At 43.4% G+C, this 25,186-nt stretch overlaps 1 protein-coding gene across 1 annotated transcript; it reads right to left on the minus strand.

Annotated features, from left to right (window-relative positions):
• Positions 1 to 979: 979 nt before the first annotated feature.
• Positions 980 to 4,041, minus strand: LOC117548525. The gene is made up of 2 exons (XM_034219875.1): positions 3,470 to 4,041; positions 980 to 1,204 (listed from the first exon to the last, which is right to left on the minus strand). The coding sequence occupies exons 1-2, from the start codon at positions 4,039 to 4,041 to the stop codon at positions 1,111 to 1,113; spliced, it is 666 nt and encodes a 221-aa protein (XP_034075766.1). The 3' UTR covers positions 980 to 1,110.
• Between the last annotated feature and the right edge of the window lie 21,145 nt (positions 4,042 to 25,186).

Consider the following 25,186-nt stretch of genomic DNA (forward strand, 5'->3'; position numbering starts at 1 on the left):
GCAGGGGATAACACACAAATCCAAAATCCTGCCCGATAAGAATTTAACCAAGCCTGGCTTCTCCATAGTAATCCAGCGTGCCTCTGCCAGAACAGCCTCTCGCTGCTGAACCCTGGACGCTCCCAACCATCGATACGAGCAGTCATCCAAAGCAAAGGAAAACTCCAATAGCTCCTGCTCAAAAGGACCTGCTGGTCCTATATTTTGGGTCGGGTTGTAATGTTACGGTGTGCAGGAATCAGGACCCAAATGCAGATTTAAGTGACAAAAATAATTCCTTTATTTCAAGGCTACCATATACAGAGACAGAACATTACACTCACCGCAGACCAAGTCATTACACAAGACAACCCAACAAAGAGAGACAGACAACCCAGAACTTAAATACACCCAGGACTAATCACATAAACACGAGACAGGTGAGGAGGGAGGAGAAAACACAGAGGCACCAGGTGAACACAATCGGGTAATCAGGGAGGGAAACAGACAGAAAGCAAACAGGCAGGAAACGGGGGTGAACACTTTACAAAATAAAACAGGAAACCCAAAGATAGAAAAAGACAAGAAAAACACCAACACAGACAGATCCTAACAGTATGGTATTAAAACCCAAGTTATCAAGAGTGCTGTGGACCAAGGGGTCATTCAACCTTGACTTTTTTAAGGGTTACAATGTACATACAGTAGGGCGAACAAATAGACTACTATTCCCAATAGTAGTAGCGACCAACAGGTTATCAGGAAATTCAGGGCTCCTTCAGACATTTTCTATTCTTCTCTGAAATGTTCTGGTCTCTGTGTCAGCCTTACATGAGGTCATTAAAACGTAAAACATCCCTTAAATATGGGTTAATAAAAAGTCCCTCAAAAAATGGTTTAATAAAAAGTCCCTCAAAAAATGGGTTAATAAAAAGTCCCTCAAAAAATGGGTTAATAAAAAGTCCCTCAAAAAATGGGTTAATAAAAAGTTCCTCAAAAAATGGGATATTGAAACAAACTCCACACCGGCTATATCAACCTGTTTCAGCGGAGAGTGGAGTCCCCTGTGCCGTCCTGGCTTGCCGTGTCTTTGTCCCCCCGATCCGCTGACGGCGGCTTCTGGGCTGCCTGCTAGAGAGATGTCTTCCGGATCCTCCTCCGACGGCCTGCTGATGGCGGCTTCCGGGTCGATGCTGGAGAGATGTCCTCCCGATCCTCCGGCCCGCTAGAGATGTGTTAGCAGAGTAAGCATAACTTCATTGCTGTTTAGCATCCAAATAAGCGGAGGAATAACGAAACATCAGAGACAGTGACATTTCATTCAACGGGCTCTCCCATTGGAGGCGTGGCTTTATTTATACCCATCATGACCTTTAACCTGTTACGCTATTGGCTTCCGGTCATGCACAACAAATAACACGAATTGGTAACACATTTACCTGAATGTTAACACCCCCACTTGATATCACATTTTTTTTTTTTTTTTTTTTTTTTTTTTTTTTTAACAAATAAAAACATTATAAGGTTCTCTACCTTACAGAAATTGTTACTCTCCAAACATAAACTTTGCAAACTTAATCAACTTAAACTTTGGTGCAGGTTGTCATAACATCTGCCACCATCTGGTCTGTTGGACAATAAATCAGATTTGTTTTTCCCCCTTCCACAGTAGACCTCAGAAAATGATACTTAATGTCAATATGCTTGCATCTCTGTCTGTTAACAGGATTCTTTGCCAACGATATTGTGCCCTGGTTGTCTTCGTAAATCGTAGGTAGTGTATATTCACATTTGTCAATTCCTTCTAGTAGTTGTATTAAGTACATACACTCCTGCATAGTAGCTGCTAAAGCAATATACTCAGCTTCACAAGTTGATAATGCGACAGTTGGCTGCTTTTTTGTTTTCCAGGAAACCAGTGGCCCGCTCTCATTAAGGCTAACACAATAACCTGACATACTACGTCTGTCGGTTAGATCAGCAGCCCAATCTGCATCGCTGTATGCTTGTAAGCCCAGTTTTTCACTCTTACTTTTCCAGTAACACAGTTCCCTGTCGATTGTACCTTTCAAATATCTCAGTACATGTGTTACAGTAGTCCATTGCTCTTCTGTCGGCTCAGAAAAATACTGGGACAGTTTACTGACAACAAAACTCAAATCAGGCCTCGTGCACACAGCCAGGTAGATCAGGCTACCTACTGCCTCTCTGTACATTCTAACATCCTTCATCGGTACAGCATCATCTAAGTAGTTCAGTTTTTGCTCACAAGGTGTCGCTCTCGGTTTACAATCCTGCATGTTAAACCTTTCAAGTATTTTGTTCACATATTTCTTCTGTGACATCTTTACACATGAATCAGTTTGATCAAAATCAATGCCCAGGAAATGTTTTAGTTTCCCCAAGTCTTTCATCCTGAATTTAGCTGTGAGCATCTCCTTAACAACTTTCAATGCATTGTTATCACTAGCTGCAATGATTATGTCATCAACCCATATTATCATTATCACTTTCCAGTTTTCAGTTTCTTTTGTGTAAACACAATGGTCAGCCGGGTTCTGTAGGAACTCTTTTTCACTCAGATATTCATGCAGCATTTTGTTCCAATTTCTGCCTGACTGTTTAAGCCCATATAGTGACTTTTCTAGCTTGTACACCAACTTTTCACCTTTACTGGATTTGACCTGAAAACCTTCTGGCTGTTCCATGTATATCTCACAGTCTATTGGTGCATGTAGGTAAGCAGTTTTAACATCCATTTGGTGTAAAATCAGATTTTCCTGTGCTGCTTTTTGCATTAACACTGATACTGGTGAGGTTAGCGGTAGGTGAAAATGTCTCATCATAGTTTTCGCCCCTCTTCTGACTGTATCCCTTGGCTACATATCGTGCCTTGTATCTTTCGGACCCATCAACATTGGTTTTGATATCATACACCCATTTACCCCCCACTGCTTTCTCACTCTGAGGTAAGTTGGTCAGGATAAATGTATCATTTTCTTTTAGTGATTGCATTTCCTCATCCATTGCAATAACCCATTGTTTTGACTCAGATGAAGTTACAGCTTCCCTAAATGTTAAAGGGATATTGCACATTAATCTGTAACAATAGTCAATATTTGTCAGTAGCTGATCCTCACTTTCCTTATCACATACACTGGCACATAAGTAAGCTGGCTTCTTCCTCACTCTTGAAGGATAACGCCTAAGCTCACTCTTGTCGTCTTCTGTCTCTGTTACCACAGGTATAGATACTGGACTAACGTTAGTAGTGGGCCCATAACCTGTTAGCAGAGTAAGCATAACTTCATTGCTGTTTGGCATCCAAATAAGCGGAGGAATAACGAAACATCAGAGACAGTGACATTTCATTCAACGGGCTCTCCCATTGGAGGCGTGGCTTTATGTATACCCATCATGACCTTTAACCTGTTACGCTATTGGCTTCCGGTCATGCACAACAAATAACACGAATTGGTAACACATTTACCTGAATGTTAACAAGATGTCCTCCCGATCCTCCGGCCCGCTGATGATGCCTCCCGGGTCGAATTCCTTGACGAGGGCCAGGTCTGTCCTGATGTCGTCTAGGGTCCTCGCAGGTGTTTTCCCGACCGCACACTGGCTCCAGTGGTACCAGTTGTCCCCCTTTCCTTCTAGGCGGACGGCATGGGATGTCCTCTGGGTCACTCGGTAGGGGCCGGAAAACCTGGGGTTGAGCCACTTAGGCCTGATGACTTTCAACCAGACGAACTCTGCTGTGTTGGCCTCGTGCTTCTCGTGTCCCCCTTTGGCGTCCGTAACCTGTGTGGAGAAATCTGATACCAAGCCCTTAAGTTGCCGGTAGTATGGTTTCGAACACATGACCTCTACTTCCTTTCCTACGCTCAAGGCTCCTGGGCCCGGGAATTGGTGGCCACGTGTCAGCTCAAATGGGGAGAAACCTGTCCCTCTGTTAATGGAGCTTCTGATTGACATGAGGGCTAGAGGCAAGGCATCTAGCCAGTTCATGCCTGTCTCCTCACATGCTTTGCTGAGTTTCTGTTTGATGTTCTGGTTCATTCTTTCTACCTTTCCCTGTGACTGTGGATGGTAGACTGCTCCAAAACTGTGTCTCAGTCCTAAGGACTGTTCTACTGTGCGTAGGTCATGGTTCTTGAAATGGCTGCCATTGTCTGACCTCACTTTCCTAGGAAACCCATGTAGTGGAATGTAATGTGTGACTAGGAATTTGATCACTGAGTCTGCATCCTCTCTCCTGCATGGCATAGCTTCTGGCCAACCTGTGTATGCATCTACCACAACTAGTAAGTACCTGAACCCTCTTACTTTGTCAATCATGTCAGTGTAGTCAATGATGATTTATTCTCCTGCCATCTTAGGTAAAGGGAACTTTCCCTGGTGTGGTTTTACAGTAGCTCTGATGTTGTGGGTTAAGCAAATTACACATTCTTCCAGGTGATTAGCTATCATGTCAGGTAGGTAAGGGTGCCACCAGTGAGTCAGGTGTCTGCTCATTTGAGTTGTACCGCAATGTGTTGGGCCGTGTGCTTCTTTAAGCATTGATCTTACCCATCCTGGGGGTATCACTGGTCTCCCATCTGGGGAGTACCATATCAAGTCTTTGTTGGTAGCTCCTCTGTCTAACCATACTGTTTTATCCTGAGGAGACCCTGCTGCTTGAGCTTCTTTGAGAGTATCATCTGTTACTGCAGGCAGTAAGTCAGCAGATTTTGAGACCAGCATTTGAAACTGGGGTATATACCCTGCTTTGGCTTTAGCTGCTTTGTCTGCTGCATTGTTCCCCCAAGACAAATAGTTGTCTGCCATGCTGTGACCTTTACACTTGAGTAAAGCTAGCTTGTTGGGTAACATTACTGCTTCTGCAAGCCTTTTGATCTCTTTCTCGTGTTTGATGGGGGTAATGGTGGATGTTACAAATCCTGCTCTCATCCACTGGCGCATTTCCACATGTATGACACCATGAACATATGCTGAGTCAGTATAGATGTTTACATATTTTTCTTTTGATAGCTCTAATGCTGCAATGACTCCCATTACTTCTGCCAACTGTGCTGAGACTTTCCCTGCTACTTTTCCTGCTGCTTTTTCCTCAAACTGTCCCTCAGCTGTTTGACCTACCACTGCGTAGGCCGCTTGGAGCCCGTTGGTGGGGTGTCTGAAACAACAGCCGTCTGTGAACAGGTTTTCTGCATGTGGCATAGGCTCGTCTCTGAGATCTATTCTTAGCTTCACATCCTGGATGATTCTTTCCTGACACCTATGGGGTTCTCCGCTGGCAATGGTGTCTGCGCTCCTTCATGTGTGTAGGTGATGTGTGCTTGCGTCAGAGTTTTCTCTAACATGGTCTGTCTTGTTGAAGTCATTGTGAATGCACTTGAGTTCACAAAAGAGACAATGCTATGTGTTGTCAGTACTGTCAAAGGGTGTCTCATCACAATGTGTGAAATCTTGTTTAAGATACGTGCTGTACCTGCTGCATGTCTTGTGCATGGAGGTTCTCTGTTCTCCACTCTGTCCAGTGTGATACTAATGTACATCAGTATTGACCTACATCCCCCCTTTTTCTGAAATAGAATACCATTTACTGTGTTTTCACTTTCAGAAACATCAAGGAAACATGGTAATGCTTAGGATGCAGAGGCGAGAGAGGTGACCTGGGACATGGATTGTTTGAGAGAAATGAACGCAGCTTCTGCAGCTTGTGTCCAGTTCAGTGTGGCAGTGAGATTGCGCATGCCTTTCTCATTGATCAGTGTTCTGAGCTCAGCTGTTCTTGGGTTATACTCTGGGATGTAGTGTCTGCTGTAGCCTGTGAGACCCAGAAAAGATAGCATGTTTTTGACTGTCTTGGGTTTGGGGTGGTGTAATATGCTTTATTGATGTGCTGCTGACATGCCTGTACCTGCTGGAGAGATAACTCTGCCCAAAAATGTCACCTCTTTACGGGTGCATTGTAGCTTTTTCTTGGAGACCTTGAACCCTGTTGCGTGGAGGCGAACCAGTAGGTTCCTGGTGGCCTCCAGACAAGAGACTGCGGAGGGTGCAGCAATGAGAAGGTCATCTACATACTGGATCAACACCACCCCCTCTGGCAATGAAACGCCGTCTAGCTGTTCCCTGAGTATTTTGTTAAATATTCCTGGAGACAAACTGAAGCCTTGGGGTAGTCTTGTGTACTTTAGGTGTTCCCCCCCCATTGTAAATGAAAAAATAGGTCTCATACTCTCTGCTAGAGGTATGCAGAAGAAAGCGTTGGCCAGGTCAATACAAGTGAACCATATATGTTCAGGTGAGATATTACAGATAGCCGTGTATGGGTTAGGCACTGGTACCAGAGCTGTAGTGGTGATAGCATTAATGGTCCTCAAGTCATGAGCCATCCTATACTCCCTGCTAGGTTTTGATACCGGGAGTATTGGAGTATTCCACTCGCTTTTTGAGGGTTCCAACACCCCTGCTCTCTTTAGTCCCTCCACTACCTTACTGATACCCCCTTTGGCCTGTGGTTTAACAGGGTACTGTGATAGATTTATAGGTATAGAGCTGCTCACCTCAAATGTTATTGGTGCAGCCTTTGAGCAGAAACCTACGTCATGAGAGTCAGATGACCACAGGTCAGGCGGGAGGTCACGCAACATGTCATCAGTGAATGAATGGTCAGTCCTCTCTCTACCATGATGTCTATCCACTTCGTGTCTTTCCATGAAGATGCATTCTTGAGTGCAGATTTTTAGAGCATAAGCTTTGTGTGAGGGAGAGAATGTGAGCGCTGCTATTTGTGTTGGTTCCCAATCTTCGACTTCTAGCAATGTTTTGACCATCGGACCAAGTTCTTTAGCTTCATAGCCCTTTCTGATAGCTAATGAAATGTGTGGTGTAGCTTCAGCTGACATACGGTACCAATAGAGTTGTTCATCAGTGAGTTCAACAGATGCAGCCACCCCCGCTTGTCCCACAAATAAATTGGTTGTGGTTACGTCCCAAATGGACAGAGCCACCTCTTTGTCATATCCATATGCATAACTTTGGTCGTCTTTTCTATCATAATTTAGCGTGAGATGGGGTCTGGAGGGGAACCATAAGGCCTGAGGAGGTTAATCCACGGCTTCCATTGTTGAAAAATGGAAAATAGTCCTGGTGTGTTGTCTTGGGGCCGGTCGAGCAACCCCCAGTATATAGTGGCATACTGAGTTGCATCTGCTTCAGTGGATTGGGCCAACATCATTTGAGAACCTGACTTTATGGTGGATATTGAACAATTGAGGCGAGTGCCGTCTGGAAACGATATTATCAGTCCATCGGGGGAACAGAGGATGGAGGCATTAGCTTTGATAAGAACATCCCTTCCCATGAGGTTAGCCGGACTTTGAGGTGCCAGAATGTACTGATGGAAAAATATCTGGCCTGCTATTTTGGTGGTTAATGGCGTAGTGAGCGGTACTTGCTCTATTTCTCCCGAAAACCCTATGACTGAGACTGTATTACTTGAAATGGACGTGTTGAACACGGGGGAGTTGATAGTTGAATATCTAGCTCCTGAATCAACAAGGAATGGTAGCTTCGAGTTTTTTACAGTCATGTCCATGTAAGGATCCACCAGGCCCGTACATTCTGGGTTCCCTGGGCGACCCCATTGTGGTGGGTATTAGTCTTGTTCGTACTGCACAAACTGGCCATAGGGGGCGGCCATCGCATTGGGTGCAACGTGACCCTGCTCTTGATGTTGGGCCTGTGGGGCTGCCTCATGGGGTTTCTGGAAATACTGCATGTCTGTTGTGTACCCTTGTCCATGCCCTCTCTGTCCCCTTTGTCCCCGCCCCCTCTGTGATGGGGGTCCCTGTGGGCATTCTTTATACCAGTGGTCGGCCTGTCCACAGGTGAAGCACACCTTCTGCTGATATTGGTTCACTCCTGGAGCTGTTCCAAACCCTCCTCTACCTCTGGCTCTGCCTCTGAACCCGCCCCTCTGTTGCTGAAAACCATTATTGTAGCCATATTGGGGCTGGTTATAGGACGGACCTTGGTTGGGAAAACCCCCTTGTGGGTTTTGCGGCCCCGGTGCCTGCCCTGCTGGCGCCACGGGATGAACAATCAGCTGTTTGGCACTCTTTTTCTCATTTTGAACTGTTTTACGGGCTATTTCCAGCTGAGTACGGAGTAGTTGCACTCTCAACTCTTCCTCCTCGGTTTTATTCTTTGTGAGTTGTTTGTTAAATTTGCCTAAGTGATGGGCCAAATGACGCTCCCATGTCTGCGTGTTTAGGTGATCTGCTTCTGGGTTGTCCTCCATGAGAGCTTTAATCTCGGCAAGTACAGCTGCCAGTATCACTTTACGGAACATCTGCACATGTTGGTCATTATTTTCTGGACTACAGTCAGTAGCTACTGTGTATTGTTGGCGTGACCTGAGCAACATGGTTGCTGCGGCCTCTCCAGGTATGAATGTGAAAGACAGTGAACCGTAGCCTCCTCCTGTCTGTGGGAAATGTTCTCTCATTGCCTTGCTAAGCAAGCTGTGTATGTCGTTGGAAGAGATAGGCTTGTCATCGCTCATTCTTCCTGTACCTGATCTTCCCTCAACTCTTTCTACCTCATAGCTGGAAGTTTGTTGTGCTAATATCCTCCTGAAATCTCCAAGGCAGATTGTTTGTCCTACTGACATATCCGCAAACTTTCTCATCCAATGTCTCCCTCCCTCAGTAGGTAGCGGCATTTTGTCCACCAGTGCATGTATGTCTCCTAGTGTGAATGGGTGATAAGTGATATTCCCACTGGGGAGAGCCACTAAAGGAGCCTGTAATACTGGGGCCAAAAAGGCATGAGATGTGGGGTTGTCCGAGGTGTGATGGGATCTTAACATCCCCCGGGGGAGTCCAAGAACCAGTACATCAGTCAATTCAGTGATTGTTCCTTCCAGAGATATGCTCTTAACCTTTGTCCTATTTTTTCTGCAGTTGTCCTGTTTCTGTTCTGCTCGCCCTTGCTGAGCAGTGTCCTGATAGCTACCTCTATACCCTGTGTGTTCTGCTTCAGAGTAAAACTTATCACTATCATCTCCAGATGCTCCTCCCATGCTTTTTGGTGTAGCGGGTCTGGGCTTCTCTACTTCTAAAAGGTTCGTCACCTGACTTTTCTCCCTCAGAGGAGCTGTCTTCTGCTCTGTCTTGACTGTCTCCCTCTATTTGTCTTCTACCTCCATTTCCCTTCTGACTCTGTCGTTCCTTTTCAAGTCCCAGTAATTCTTCCGCCCCATGGTGATAGCCCCTCTCTCTCTCCTGACTGCCCCCACTCCCCTCGTCTCCTTTTCTCTTATCATTTCTTCTCTCCTCTTCCTTTCTTCTCTTCTCATACTGCCTTCTGTCATAGTCAAATCGTACTCTATCCTCTCTCTCCCTCTCCTCTTGGCGTTCTACAATGGTGAGTAATTCTGCCTCTGTGGGGCTGCTCTTGCCTCTTTTAATAGAGCTACTCCTTAAAGGAGTCAGTGAAACATTTCCCATGATTGTAAAGTTACCCCCTTTATCACTTGCTTGTTCTTGGTCTGATCCATAGCACCCTTTTGTTAGTGGCATCTGTAGATTAGACATGGGGGGTGTGTCTGGGACAGGGGGAGAGTAAGGGGGAGGTTGTTTAAACTCAAGTATTACACCTCCACTTCGAATGATAGAACTATTAACCAAGAAGTACTAACAGAAGCACTTATGATACTAACAACGGACTGGCTTATCGAAAGGCAGTTGAGTAGCACTTGAAATGTTTTGGCTCTATAAACCCAGATATATTTTAATGATCCTGTTTTGTTTTTGATTGTATTTTCCTAGTCAAACGCACTTATTGTGAGTCACTTCGGATAAAGGCGTCAGTCAAATGTAATGTAATAATGCAAGAAATACTACAAAATACGTCCAGCAGATGGCGGCACGTCACCAGGAATGAGTTCCACCTCACTGAGGGGAAGAATGCTTCTGAAGGCAACAAGCTTAAACTTTGCGTCTTTATCTGACTTTCTTCTTTATCTATTAGTAATTATTCACAGAAAATTATTCCCCGTACAGTCTATCCAGCTGTTACAGTGCTATGTTTATTTCAACAGATAATGAGACCTTAGAACACGCTTCGACACCGCTTTTCAGCGATCTGGCATTCTCATGGAGTCGAAACCCAGGTCAACAGAATCTCTTTATCGTCACGTTTAGCCTGATAGATTAACCCCACAGAACAAAGGATGACGAGATTCCGGTCATTTCAAAATGGCTTTTTGAAATTTGCGTATCTCCCTTTGGATCGTTGTACTTATAACTCACCTCCAGTTCATATGAACCTTGGATTTGTTATTCAAATTTGTCATGGATGGAGACTCGATACTTCCACTTGACTTCCGTCAGCAAGTAAAGCCTGTGTGGACTCAATACCAGCACTTAAGCTAGGGACGTTGTGCCCTTTCAGCCGTCCGAGACCCAATACCCTACGCTGAAATACTATGCTGCTTCACTTTTATATTTATATAACTTTCACACTTATATTAAAATATGTATTGCATTATCTTAGCGTGAAGACAATGACACTGGGAAATATTCCTGACAACTCTAAAAAATTGAATATAGCCAAATCACAGATTTTGAGTGTAACGGGTATCCGTGCTTACCTGGTATTTTGTATAGAGCTCTGTTTTTAGTTGTCAGAAAGTATTTCGAGGTGTCACCCCTGGACAGCTTCGTCCGCTGGCTGCTGATGTGACTCCCTCTGAACTCCCACTCGCAAACGTCGAGGTCACCACTTTGTTGTAGCTGAGAGGTTTTTACAACCCACCTCGGCTCCGCGTGTCGTTTTGGCGAGTCCTGCTTAAAATCATAACAGGAAGGAAATCAGAAGACACCAGGATACCAGTTAAACAATAATCTGTTTTAATTATAAAAGGTAATAATCCAATGCAATACAATACAATACAATATAATATAATATAAGGAGTACTCCTGCCCTGGTTCGCGTGCTGCTTAAATCCTTCGGTCTTGGCAGCCAGAGAAGAGAGAGCGAACACACGAACACAGACAGGAGATGCAGAGGTACCACGGGGAGGAGCCGGGGGAGATTCTCCTCCCACAGAGCCCATCCTGCAGCGTTTCAGAAACTTCAGTTGTGTCTAAAGAATATTCCCTTGCTCACAAAGATATACTGCTTATTATTAATACAAAGTAATTAAACAGACACATCTACTATTCAAGATATGTAGACTTCCCTTGGTGGAGATTTTAAGGAGAATGTTTCCTCCCCTCCCTCTCTAGTCTTCTGTCATGAAAAAGCTGGTTCTATTTCATACAGAGTAATTAAACATGTTTAAGCCAACTACTTCACAATATTTTGTAGCAATTTAGTCCTCACATTTATGAAAGAATAAAGCAGAGAAGTCAATAGAACACAAACCCAGGTATTGTTTGAGCAGTAATCCCATATCTGCTCAAGTAGCCTTATCCTGCATATCTTTAACACCCCCACATCTTTAGTATTAACATAAATTGATTGTTCCTTTTAGCTTAAGGGCTTCTGTGAACTTCCTTTCACCTCGAAGTCCGCGTTTACTGGAATGAATGCATTCATTGACAATTCAGACTAACTATTGTCTCTCTTAACTGTGTGACTCAATTCTCAAGGCCTGCAGGATGCGCATCATTAACTTAAGAAGAACGTAACCATTATATCTGGGGGAAATGTCCCTCGCAGTTCCCTTGTTAATTTGCAAAGACCATTAATGATTAACCAAGACCCTCATGGCCCCTACCTGCAACAAGACTTTCTGAAAAAACATTTAACGGATAATCTTTTCACTCAAAACAGAAATCACAAGTAATTCTGTATTTTACCTACTTACAGATAGCCAAAAAAACAATCTTTTGATTACACATAAAGGTGGAAGAAAAAGACTATTGCGCTAATCTACTTTTAAGAAAAAGAGAACATTGTTCCAGGAATGTATGTAAAAAACCTCTCTATATTTAAGAGGAAAAATGTACTTTGTTCCTTCAACTATTAACACACAGGAATGTATAAAACCACACATATATTAGGGATAACATGATGCAACACACCTCTTAAATATGGGTGACATTAAAATGAATATACCAAAAATATGCTTTATCAAATTTTCTGCATAATACTTTACATCAATTTCCACAATATGTACTAAGTAAATACATTTGTTCCTGCTCAAGATTAGATTCAACTTTATTGTTATTGCACATATTACAGGTACTGAGACAAAGAAATGCAGTTTAGCTTCCAACCAGGTGCAACAAGCAGTAAAGTGAAAAGTAATGTACACAATCTACAGAATAAAATATAGAATTAATTGAATGATGAATAAACAGTGAGGGGTATGAATACACTAGATATACACAGCAGCCTGTGAGCAGTATGAACAGTGTGTATGAATATGCAACACACTCTCACTCCGTAAGCGTCCAGGAGTGACGTCTGGTCAGTGTCCGTGGCGTCCAGTTGTGACGCTCCTAGGCTCCTTCAGCGTCATAAAGGGACGCAAATAGCTTTCAACTGATTGCAATGTATTCCCATCTGCGGCGGGATTTGACGCTCATGGAAGCACGGCATTCGTTTGTGTCGGCTGCCCTTAAAGGCAATGTGAGCGTCCATTCCCATTGGATAACGGAGAATTGTACACCCGGAAGTAAGTATTCTCCTTACTGTCGATTGATTTTACAGTGATATCTGCACTACTCATCGACTAAAAAACACCAGATTATACTTGTTAATTACACAACATTGATTGGTTTAAATTGTGTGCAATGCTTTTGTATTTTTCCCCTTCCATTCGGAGAAACAAATATGTTTTCTGAGTAAAGGATGGCAGAAGACACTACACTACCCAGAATCCTCAGCTATCGTTTGGACTACACCATGTGCTCTTATGCTCATGCTTTTCTAGGAAAAATATAAATGCAATTTGTTTTCATTAATGTTTATTATTTTTAATCTGTCATATAATAATCAAAGCCTTGAAGGAAATAATGCAATTTAACAGCAATTGAAACACAAGAACCACACATCCAAAAGTATTTGGCTGTGAAATATATAGAGATGATGAAACATCCCAACCCAGTCTCACAAAAAAACGTGTAATAACTACGTTGGTCCACAACTTGGGACGTAGTATTTCTACAAAAACGCCTCTGAAATTGTAGGATCCCTACGTTTTTTTCACCATTCATTTCCAATGGCTGGCGTCTATGTCAAGTGATCTTCAACTTTCTCCCTGCAGAAAAAAAAAACATGGCCGACATTCGTTTTATTCTCGGTGGAAAATGCCTATTTAAAGTTAGTTTGGCCATTAAAATGCGTTTTGATGTCATTTGATGCGAGAAATATGAGTTGTTATTTCAGATTATGTGTGCAGTGGATGTACATGATCTTTAGTTTGCTAGTTATTACGAAGATTACTTCAGGAAATTGTGTCCATTCAACGTTTTCATTGTTACAAAGTACTGTAATAATCAGGGGTGCACATAACTTTTTTGCCCTGGTTCTCAAAGGAGCACCTGGAGATGTTGCTTGGTGCTCATCCTTAAAATGAAATAAACCGTAACTTTTGAGGGGCTCTTGACTTTATTTGCCAGACACACGGCACTGAACACACATGCAGAGGTGAACACAGAACACACATGCAGAGGTGAACACAAGACAACATTAGCACGACCAGTAATCCTACAAGCTGTCATCACTACCCTCCTGACTGTTCTCCTCACTGTCTTCCTCTCTGTCAGACATGGTAGCTGATGATGTAGGCCTACTTCTTTCTCTCTGGTTGAGTCTGCGATTAGCTGCTTGCATCCACAAGTCAACAGCTGGGTTTGGGTCGAAAGTCTCTGTTGTCATCTTAGACAAGTGGATGTAATCAAATAAGTATGGGAACATAACCAATAACCTACCATAGCCAATAACAAATTAATGTAACTTATTTTATTTATGTTGTTCATTCATATCTTCTTTTACCTTAACATTTATTTATTTATGCATTTGTTTGTATCTCTCCAGTTTTAAAGGATATGTTTGGTTACTGTCCTATAGTATACATTGGAATGATTTCAAACCTGTTTATCCCAATAATTATAAAGGAGTGCCTTGGAAATATGTGTTTACATAAATTGTGACCAAACTGTTTGAACTTAGACTAAAGTTAACTATCTAAACACTCAGAGTCCTTTACCTCACTGAGCTGTAGTATCAGCCTCTCAGTCTGACTGGAGAGGACTCTCCCTCCACATTATTGTAGAAACATCATCTTCTTATATCCGTTAAAGCAGCTAGCACCAGATTCTAATAACAACAGCGCCGGTACCGCTGCACCCTCCCTCTCTCCCTCGCTCACTCGCATTTTGGCTGTGAGCTGTGGGCGCCAGATAAGCCAACATCCCCCATTTTCATCACTTACAGCGCCGATCGTACAGGGCAAATGAAACGTGTAACCGGGGTGAAAAGGGTGTTACATTTACTTAATTGTGAATATCGTTACATCAAGGCCGAAAATTAGGATGAGCACCAACGGTCAAAAATGTTTTTTTCCCTCCCAGAGCTGCCAGCGCAGCGCCTCCACAGATCTGGCGCCCTTGGCGAACATATATTACGCCAGAGCTACGGGCCGGCCCTGAGTTCATATCATAGGTTCATATGCAACTCGCAAATATATTTCTCTCTCTCTCTCTCTTCTCTTTTCTCTTTCCTCTCTTCTCTCTTTTCTCTTTTCCCTTCTCTGTCTTCTCTCTCTCCCTCTCTCTCTCAATGTTGGTACGCAAATTCGCCTTTTTTCAAATGACACGGTGCTCTTTTGTTGGCGGAGGTGCGCATGCGCACTACAGTATGCCTTTTAAACATGTATTGTTTACCTGTGGTGTTTATTTTTATTATTTTATTATCTTTGCTTTGTAATGTCTGTTGTACAATTGTATAATGTGTTTTTAATGTATTTATTCCTAAAAAGTATTTTAATTTGTTTTGTAAAGCACTTTGAATTGTCGCGTACAGAAAAGTGCTATATAAATAAACTTGCCTTGCCTTGCCTTCTGCATGTCCAGATCATTAATAGTAACAATCAACTGATTCTTATGTATTACACTTTCAAAAATAATTTATGCTGCAGTCCACTGACATGGTTTGAAATCAATATATTAGCCAATTTGTGACCCCCCACAGGACTTAAAAAGCACCTAACTAGATCATGAAAATCCCCAAAATCTCGGGGGGTATACCCCCGAACCCCCCTAGCATGTTTGGACCTCGGTATTTAGGAAATCCTGGATACGGCCCTGCACCTGCGCACCAGTTATGTGCAGCCCTGGTAATAATATTACTTTTGTCGGTAACGGAGTAATGTAACGCGCTACTTTTATAATTCAGTAATCACACTACAGTTACTAACATTTCCCCGACACGCGTTACTTCGTTACTTACTACAATCAGTCATAATAAAACATTACATTACATTACATTACATTGCATTTAGCTGACGCTTTTGTCCAAAGCGACTTACAATAAGTACATTCGACCAGGAAGACACAACCTTGAAGAAAACAGAATCATATAAGTATATCAGGTTTCATAGAGCCAAACATTTCAAGTGCTACTCAACTGGCTTTAGGTAATCCAGTCCTTTATTGGTATAAAAGTGCTTCGTTAATAGTTCTAACGCTCGAAGTGGAGTCGAAAGAGATGAGTTTTCAGTTTGCGCCGGAAGATGTGCAAGCTATCTGCCGTCCTGATGTCAATGGGGAGCTCATTCCACCATCTTGGAGCCAGGATAGCAAACCCACGTGTTTTCGCCGATGGGAACTTGGGTCCCCCTCGCAGCGAGGGCGCAACGAGTCGTTTGGCTGATGCAGAGCGTAGTGCACGCGCTGGGGTGTACGGTTTAACCATGTCCTGGATGTAGGAAGGGCCAGATCCATTCGCAGCACGGTAAGCAAGTACCAGTGTCTTGAAGTGGATTCTAGCAGTTACCGGAAGCCAGTGAAGGGAGCGGAGGAGCGGAGTGGTGTGGGAGAATTTAGGAAGGTTGAAAACCAGACGAGCCGCTGCATTCTGGATGAGCTGCAGAGGTCGGATGGCACATGCAGGTAGACCAGCCAGGAGGGAGTTGCAGTAGTCTAGGCGTGAGATGACGAGAGCCTGGACCAGAACCTGAGTCGCTTTCTGAGTCAGCTGGGGACGTATCTTCCTGATGTTGTAAAGCGTGTATCTGCAGCAGCGGGTTGTAGCAGCGATGTTTGCAGTGAAGGACAGGTTGTTATCTAGGGTCACACCCAGATTCCTTGCAGTCTGAGTCGGGGGAAACAACTGAGGTGCCGATGTTGATTGTCAGGTCAAGAGTTGGACAATCTTTTCCCGGGAGGAAGAGCAGCTCAGTCTTGTCAAGGTTGAGCTTGAGGTGGTGAGCAGACATCCACTGAGAGATGTCAGCTAGACAAGCAGAGATGCGTGCGACGACCTGGGTCTCTGAGCGGGGAAAGGACAGAATTAATTGGGTGTCGTCAGCGTAGCAGTGGTAAGAAAAACCATGCGGGCTAATGACTGATCCGAGCGAGTTTGTGTACAAGGAGAAGAGGAGGGGACCAAGAACAGAGCCCTGAGGGACCCCCGTAGTTAATTGACAAGGGTCGGACTCAGACCCTCTCCAAGTCACCCTGTAGGTACGGTCTTTCAGGTATGAGGTGAGGAGGGAAAGTGCAGAGCCAGAAACTCCAAGTTTTTGGAGAGTGCGAAGGAGGATCTGATGATTCACCGTGTCGAATGCAGCAGACAGGTCCAACAGGATGATGACAGAGGAGAAGGATGCAGTTTTGGCAGTGTGCAGTTCCTCCGTGACAGCAATGAGAGCAGTTTCTGTGGAGTGACCTGCCTTGAAACCAGACTGGTGCGGATCCAGAAGGTTGTTCTGATTGAGATAACAGGAGAGTTGTTTAAAGACAGCGCGTTCAAGTGATTTAGACAGGAACGGGAGGAGAGAGACAGGCCTGTAGTTTATAACATCAGACGGGTTGAGAGTGGGTTTCTTTAGGAGAGGGTTTACTCTTGCCTCCTTGAGACTGTTTGGAAAGTGACCAGAAGTTAGAGAAGTGTTGATGAAATGGGTGAGAAACGGTAGAATATCAGGAGCGATAGTCTGAAGGAGGTTTGAAGGGATAGGGTCCAGAGGACAGGTGGTAGGGCGGGCAGAGGTAATGAGGGTAAGAACCTCACTTGGAGAGAGAGGGGAAAAGGAGGTTAGTGTGTTGGTGGAAGGAAGGTCTGGTGACCCAGCGGTGAGTAAAGGTGAGTCAGAAAAAGAAGAGCGAATATCATTAACCTTTTTTTCAAAGTGGGTAACAAAGTCGCTTGACAGAAGTGAGGAGGGGGGAGGAGCTTTTGGAGGGTCCAAGAGGGTGGAGAAGATGGAAAATAGTTTTTTAGGATTGGAATAGGAAGATTGGATCTTATCTTGAAAGAAAGTGCTTTTTGCCTGAGAGATCGAAGCAGAGAAAGAGGAGAGGAGAGCTTGATAGGTTAGGAGGTCGTCACGGTGTTTGGATTTCCACCATTTCCGCTCTGCTGCCCTAAGGACGGTTCTATTAGCACGCAGTGCATCATTTAGCCAGGGAGCCGGAGGGGACTGACGAGCCTGCCGAGATGTCAGAGGACAGAGCGAGTCCAGAGTGGATGAGAGAGTAGAGAGGAGAGTTTCTGCAGCAGAGTTTGGAGGCAGTAGTTGGAACGAATCAGAGGAAGGGAGGGCTGAGAGCACCGACGAGGCAAAGGTAGAGGGAGAGAGGGAGCGAAGGTTACGGCGGACAAGTGTAGGATGGGAAGAATTAATTAAACAAGAATATAACTTACAGTGGTTGCTGCGTCAATAGGTAATGTTGTCACCGGGTCCAGATGCACACTGAGTTCATCAGTTTCTAAATGCGGTATTTAAATGCTTTTTGAGCTAAAGGATGACTGAGTCACGCAGTTCTACTTCACGCAATCAATAGACTGGCCCTGCCTATGTTAATAATGCAGGCTTGAGTGCTGAGAGCTGTAAAGCAGGTTTCGCCTGAGCAGATCTGAGATTTAAAATCTCTCAAAAGCGATTTAGCCGTTTTAGCTACAGTAACAATTATACAGAGTCGAATAAATGAAACCGAGAAGTCTAATTAAACAAGAATATAACTTACAGTGGTTGCTGCGTCAATAGGTAATGTTGTCACCGGGTCCAGATGCACACTGAGTTCATCAGTTTCTAAATGCGGTATTTAAATGCTTTTTGAGCTAAAGGATGACTGAGTCACGCAGTTCTACTTCACGCAATCAATAGACTGGCCCTGCCTATGTTAATAATGCAGGCTTGAGTGCTGAGAGCTGTAAAGCAGGTTTCGCCTGAGCAGATCTGAGATTTAAAATCTCTCAAAAGCGATTTAGCCGTTTTAGCTACAGTAACAATTATACAGAGTCGAATAAATGAAACCGAGAAGTCTAATTAAACAAGAATATAACTTACAGTGGTTGCTGCGTCAATAGGTAATGTTGTCACCGGGTCCAGATGCACACTGAGTTCATCAGTTTCTAAATGCGGTATTTAAATGCTTTTTGAGCTAAAGGATGACTGAGTCACGCAGTTCTACTTCACGCAATCAATAGACTGGCCCTGCCTATGTTAATAATGCAGGCTTGAGTGCTGAGAGCTGTAAAGCAGGTTTCGCCTGAGCAGATCTGAGATTTAAAATCTCTCAAAAGCGATTTAGCCGTTTTAGCTACAGTAACAATTATACAGAGTCGAATAAATGAAACCGAGAAGTCTAATTAAACAAGAATATAACTTACAGTGGTTGCTGCGTCAATAGGTAATGTTGTCACCGGGTCCAGATGCACACTGAGTTCATCAGTTTCTAAATGCGGTATTTAAATGCTTTTTGAGCTAAAGGATGACTGAGTCACGCAGTTCTACTTCACGCAATCAATAGACTGGCCCTGCCTATGTTAATAATGCAGGCTTGAGTGCTGAGAGCTGTAAAGCAGGTTTCGCCTGAGCAGATCTGAGATTTAAAATCTCTCAAAAGCGATTTAGCCGTTTTAGCTACAGTAACAATTATACAGAGTCGAATAAATGAAACCGAGAAGTCTAATTAAACAAGAATATAACTTACAGTGGTTGCTGCGTCAATAGGTAATGTTGTCACCGGGTCCAGATGCACACTGAGTTCATCAGTTTCTAAATGCGGTATTTAAATGCTTTTTGAGCTAAAGGATGACTGAGTCACGCAGTTCTACTTCACGCAATCAATAGACTGGCCCTGCCTATGTTAATAATGCAGGCTTGAGTGCTGAGAGCTGTAAAGCAGGTTTCGCCTGAGCAGATCTGAGATTTAAAATCTCTCAAAAGCGATTTAGCCGTTTTAGCTACAGTAACAATTATACAGAGTCGAATAAATGAAACCGAGAAGTCTAATTAAACAAGAATATAACTTACAGTGGTTGCTGCGTCAATAGGTAATGTTGTCACCGGGTCCAGATGCACACTGGACCCGCACACTGAAACCTCAACAAACACCTGCAAAGAACTCATGCTAAGCAGAGCCGTATAATAGAAGAGTTATGACATCTCCGTTCACTCCAATGGACCACTTTTTTACAGCAATGGCGGATCGTGGAGCCTCTCATTCGTTCCCCGGAAGTTAGCGCCAAGGCTAGCAGAGCTGTGGAGTTGCAGCATAATAACCGTTCGTGACGGACTTTTAAAGGTAAGAAGAAGTTTAAAGATTTATATTGCGGATATTATCAGTACATCTGATTCAAATTAACATGTGTATTAAAGGATGTCAGATAACAGATCAAGCTAGGATACCGAAGCAAGTTAGCAACAGACGTTGAACAACCTTTTAATTGTAAATTCCGTTCTCTTAATGTCATTTGGTCCAACGTTGTTGAATTAGAGAAGAGGGGCTTCTAAACGGTGTATGCGGGGGTGGAGGGAGTTAAATATTAGATAAATATAACTTTGGTGCGTGTAAGAGTGAGTGTTTTTAGCTGAGCCATATTGTGTCCTTGTAATTATGTTGATTATTACCTGCCTGTATAATGTTGCAGCTCAGCTGATTTTGGATTGATGGCAAAGGGAGAGGAACTTAAGTGAGAGTGAACACACAAGGTAAGTTTAATACTACTGTTTTATATAAGTAAGCATACTAAACATGTATTCTATCACCGTATTATATAAGTAATCTTGTTAGTAACCTACTGTATGGCAGGTGGAGGGGCAGTGATGTTACAGGTGGAGGAGCAAGACTGCAAACTCACAAGACAGAGAAATCAAAGTTTGTTCTCCAGAGAAGAGGTTGATTTCACTTACATTTTTTATTTCATATTTTCTAAAGATGTGGAAATGGCAACAAAAAAACACGTGAGAGCTGTAACCAAGACAACTGTAACAACAGGAGTAGAGAGCCACCAAGGTTTTTCAAGTCCCTCTCTTACTCCATTTTGCCAACCCAAACTTCCAGGTACATGACGGGACACCTTGCTTGTTTTTGTTGTTTGCTCTCCTCTGGCTGGGTGCTGGCAGGTGGAGGGCAGTGATGTTGGCAGGTGGAGGGGCAGTGGTGTTACGGGTGGAGGGGCAGTGATGTTACGGGTGGAGGGGCAGTGATGTTAGCTGGGTGCTGGCAGGTGGAAGAGCAATGTTTAGTCCAAATATTTCCATTGCAACGGCTAATGGAAATGATTGCAGCTGTGGATCTGTTTGGGGGTTGCTGGATGTGGTAGCTTGGCTGCTGTTGTTCCTTTTCACCTTTTTGGATTGGCTCTTGCTTCCAAAATGGCCATCTTTTAATTTAATTTTTTTTCTGTCATTTCTGATTTGTTTTGCCTCAATTCTCAGCCTCAGCCGTATAAATCTTTTTACGAGTTTTTGTTGTACTCCACAGCATGACGGAAGCCTGCTGGAGAGGGCCTGAGCTTCTTTCTCCAAGACACCCACTGCGTTGGGGAGCTGCATGAGGGAGGAACCAGTCTTGGTCCTAAATAGTTCCTCAATTTGGTGAATGAAGTCAAAGGCTTCTTGGGATGGACGACAAAGAGCACCTGCCTTGAAGTCTTTCAAGTCCACTAACAAGCTGTTGTCACCAGAAGGACTCTCATCATGGTGCTCTGTTGCAATTTTGCATTTTTCACAGATGCTGGCAAACTTGATGATTTTGTGGACGATGTAGCCTGCAAGATGGAAGAGAATACATTTCTCAGTTTTTGTGAGGTCAGGTGCTGCTGCTCTGTTCACCGCCATCAGCTGTTCCACTCTGACTGATGGAGTGATTTTTGGCTCCCTGTGTCCAGGAAGTCTGCCAAAAAGCTACTGTGGTCTTCCTGGTAGCTCCCAGAGCTGATGGTGGTGAGGAACTGCCCCACAGATATGATTCTCAGTGCATGATGGAATTCCACTGGAGTTGGGACAGGATTTTTAGACCTCACACAGCTGAATGTATTTTCAAGGCAGTCTTGTGTGAACCTTGACGTTAACACAAACCTGTGTCCTTGTGTAAGCATCTCCTCTTGTATGGCCAAAATTGATGTTGTTGCCATTATCACCCCTGTTTGAACAGGCTTCCAACCTCCCGTTTGACCTATCTTTATCCCACGAAACAGATGGACGATGTTCTGGAGGACGGTGATGGCCTTTTGGTACTCCTCCATCTTGAGCCTGCTCAGGGCTGTAATTGGATGGCGAGATGACATCAGATCAAACCAACGATCAACCTGCTCCAGGAACCACGCTGTCGTCAGGTATGACAGAGGGCGGTTTTCTTGCTGCACCATGTATTTCAGCCCAGCACTTGTAGCCTTACTGAACACATTTAGAGCAAGACCAACCTTCATCTTATCAAAGTGACTTGGCTCGATGGCTGCAGCTGAAAGATGGGGAGCTATTTTTAAGGCCATCCCTTCCTGAAAGGTCAATAAGTCCTTAACCCTTAAAGGCCGAGCGTGCCGCCCGCGGCTTCAAAGAGGTAGCGTTCTAAAATGCTTAATAACTTTGTAACCGCTAATCCTATCCATCTGATTTAAAAAGTGAGGTAAAGCGGCTATTCTAGGCTTTTTGCTGGTATCACTATGTCCTTTTCCGGGATTCAGAGGCTCCGACGTGATCGGGGCAACGTTATCACATTTTACAGCCTTGATTCGTCAAGGAGACCCACGCAGCCCCTCCGTCTGAGCCAAACAGCAAAGGTTTTAGACTAAGTCCCACCCCCCTGTGTCCGGATAGGTTTAAAAGGGTAAAGGTCCAGGCAAACCTCTGCCCATGCTACCATCTTCTCGACCAATCAACATAGGTTGCTGTGTATGTTTTTGGCGGCGGGAGATAAACAAAGAGAAACAGAGAGACGAGAGAGTAATACTAAAGAAGAGTAATTCTGCCAGTGTAAGAGAAATAAATACAACACGAGATATCTAGATACAGTCACACACACACACAAATACACATACATACACACACACACATATCCCAAGACAAATTCAAACCAACATGTGAAAACGGCGTTACACTACGGAAGAAGCCGTAGAATTTATTTGGTCTGGCGGACCGCTTAGCGATGCAGCGGTGGATTCCTCAGATTCTGAAGCTGACAACTGGCAAGGAAGAGGAGTATGATCACGGGATTGATCACTTCGAAGATAAAGAAGTGAGTAACTTTGCTTATTTCTTATTGTTTGTGTTGCATTTATCGGTTGTTGTTTCTGTATAACGCCTAAAATAATTAGTCCTAAGAGTTTTTATAATGGATGGCCATTTGCCGTAATTGTGTCATAAAGTGAAGTCCTGAGCTCAAGATTCACTATCAATAGAGGCTACTATTTATTTCAGTAAAAAAAACGTCAAGCAATACCTTTAATTTATTGCCTCATTCCGCTTGCCCTCTTTGGTTGTTTGTTATGAGGTCTAATGTTATTATATTCATTGCATTACAATTCAGTTACTGATTCCATCAACTAGTAATGTTAGCAGAGGGATAAAGTGTGAATCAAATCAAAAGTTGAGACTGTGTTTAGAAAACAGATATGATGACACTGGAGAAATAAAAGCAATAAAGGAAATAAAATAAATTCAGACATTTATATCTGTATATTTTCCTCCCTTTTATTTTAGTCCAGAGGATGAGAGAGGGGATGCACAAGCCACTGTCCCCATCAGTAGGCCTCCTTCAAACCGAGAGGGAAAATAATGCGGCCAGGAGGGTGCAGCATCCAGAAAAAAGGCCAAACCAATGCCAGCCCCCCTGACAGTGAAAGGGAGAGGAAGAGGAAAAGGGAAAAAAACATCTCTGACCCCAGAAGAGCCAGGAGCTGTTTGGAACGGACCTGAGGTGCCAGATACTGCCCAACAACTACCACACTTTTGCCCGAAAAGAGCCCCTGGAGTCCAAGGTTTTGTTGGTGTGGAGTATACTCCTGCACAAATATGTAGAAATTGTTTTAACAACCAAGCTGTAAATATCATCTGCAAGAACACAAACAAAAATGCTGAAAAGGAGCAGGCTAAGGGGGAAAAGTTTGTTTGGGAAAGCCGGTAAAATTCCTCATGTATGTCGGCCTTATGGCACTTCTAAAACTGCTAAAAGTAAGTGACTACTGGAGGAAGGGATCACACCTGAGTGTTCTCTTTCCTGCTCCTGTCATGACAAGAGACAGGTTCATGGCAATCAGCAGAGCTGTACATCTGAGCGACCCAGACCATGATGAATCTTGATACATTTCCTTTGCTCTTTATATATTTTTCTAATATTTTGGTTATAGTTTGAAGATCATTTGCTCTTTGTACTTTTGCACTTTCTATATATTCCTAATACTTTGTTTATAGTTTTAATATAATTTGCACTTTGTTAATTTGCACTTTGAATTTGTTTCACTGTTTGTGTTTGTATTTCAATGTTCAAATGATAATATATATCTCTGAAACAAGTTATTTTTGTTGCAATGTCATCTGTTATGGTTTAATTGTTTACTCTCAACCTTTTTTTGACAGAAGAAACATGATCAGTCATTTAAATATGGAAATACATTTCGTTTTAATTATTCCATATGATCCTAGGCGTTTTTCACTGAAAAACGCCTAGGATAATATTGTAATAAATAGCTGTAACTTGCTCAGGGAACATAATATGCAGATGAAATTTAATTTGAAAGCCTAAAACATCTAAATGCAGCTTTGTAAATAATAAAAAAGAAAATCCCTATGTTCCTGGCGGAGTAAACTGTAAAAAAACACAACATTTGTACTGGCGTTTTTGAAAAGTGCTGGTAAATTCAGCCATTATCACACAAAGTTATGGTAAAATTTGGACTTCAAATTAGCCAGACTTGAACTAGAGGTTCTCTTGAATCAAATGAGGTAAGGCACTTGATGCTGACTGCAAGAAAAGGTTAGAACAGGTTAGGAGAAACAAATAAATACAGGAGAGTCAGGCAGGCGAAAATTCCGTCTAGGTCTTTAAGGGTTAATGGGGACCACAGAAACCTCTGTTAGAGGGGAGGTTCTCTCTGTTAACAACATCCTCAGGAATTATGAAGACCTGCCCACGGACAAGGGCACTTTTTAAATTTTTTACCAGATGTGGGACATCGGGCATGAAATAGAGCTGCCTGTCTGGTTTTGCTGGATGTGGCACCGATGTTTTATTTTGGTCCACCCCAAAGGATTTCCACATGGCTCGGTTAGGGCTACCCATGTCGGTGGTGACATCAAGCACATGTAGCCCTATGGATGCTGCCCTCTGTATTATCTCAATAATGATTGGCCTGTACTCTGCTCCATTGGTAGAATTGCCAGTGTAATGATATGCCACTACTTGCTTCCACCGTGTTGTGTTTCCAGCCAACATAAACACACAAGCATGTGTTGCCACCCCTGTGTGACCTGGTAAAGTCACATCACTGTACAGTTTGCCTGTAATCATGTCTAACTCCACACTTGGTGTGATTGCCATTTCATCCAAGGTCAACACACACTCCCTTTCAAGGTCTGTCAATTTATCTGCCTTCAATTTTAGGAAATCAAAGACCTCTTTCAACACACCAGGCTCAAACTTAACACATTGCATCCTTCTTTGCAGTGTCCTTATTCCTGGAAGGGGAATCTTCAATTCCTGCAGAGTTTTGTAACCCGTTGGTCCGC

The sequence above is a fragment of the Gymnodraco acuticeps genome, unplaced genomic scaffold, assembly GCF_902827175.1.
Source record: "Gymnodraco acuticeps unplaced genomic scaffold, fGymAcu1.1, whole genome shotgun sequence".
NCBI lineage: Eukaryota > Metazoa > Chordata > Actinopteri > Perciformes > Bathydraconidae > Gymnodraco > Gymnodraco acuticeps.

Coding starts and splice junctions, on each gene's coding strand:
- LOC117548525 (XM_034219875.1), bottom strand. CDS start 4,041: ATGAACCAGAACATCAAACAGAAACTCAGCAAAGCATGTGAGGAGACA. Junction 1,205..3,469: donor GACATCTTGTTAACATTCAG/GTAAATGTGTTA, acceptor ACACATCTCTAG/CGGGCCGGAGGATCGGGAGG.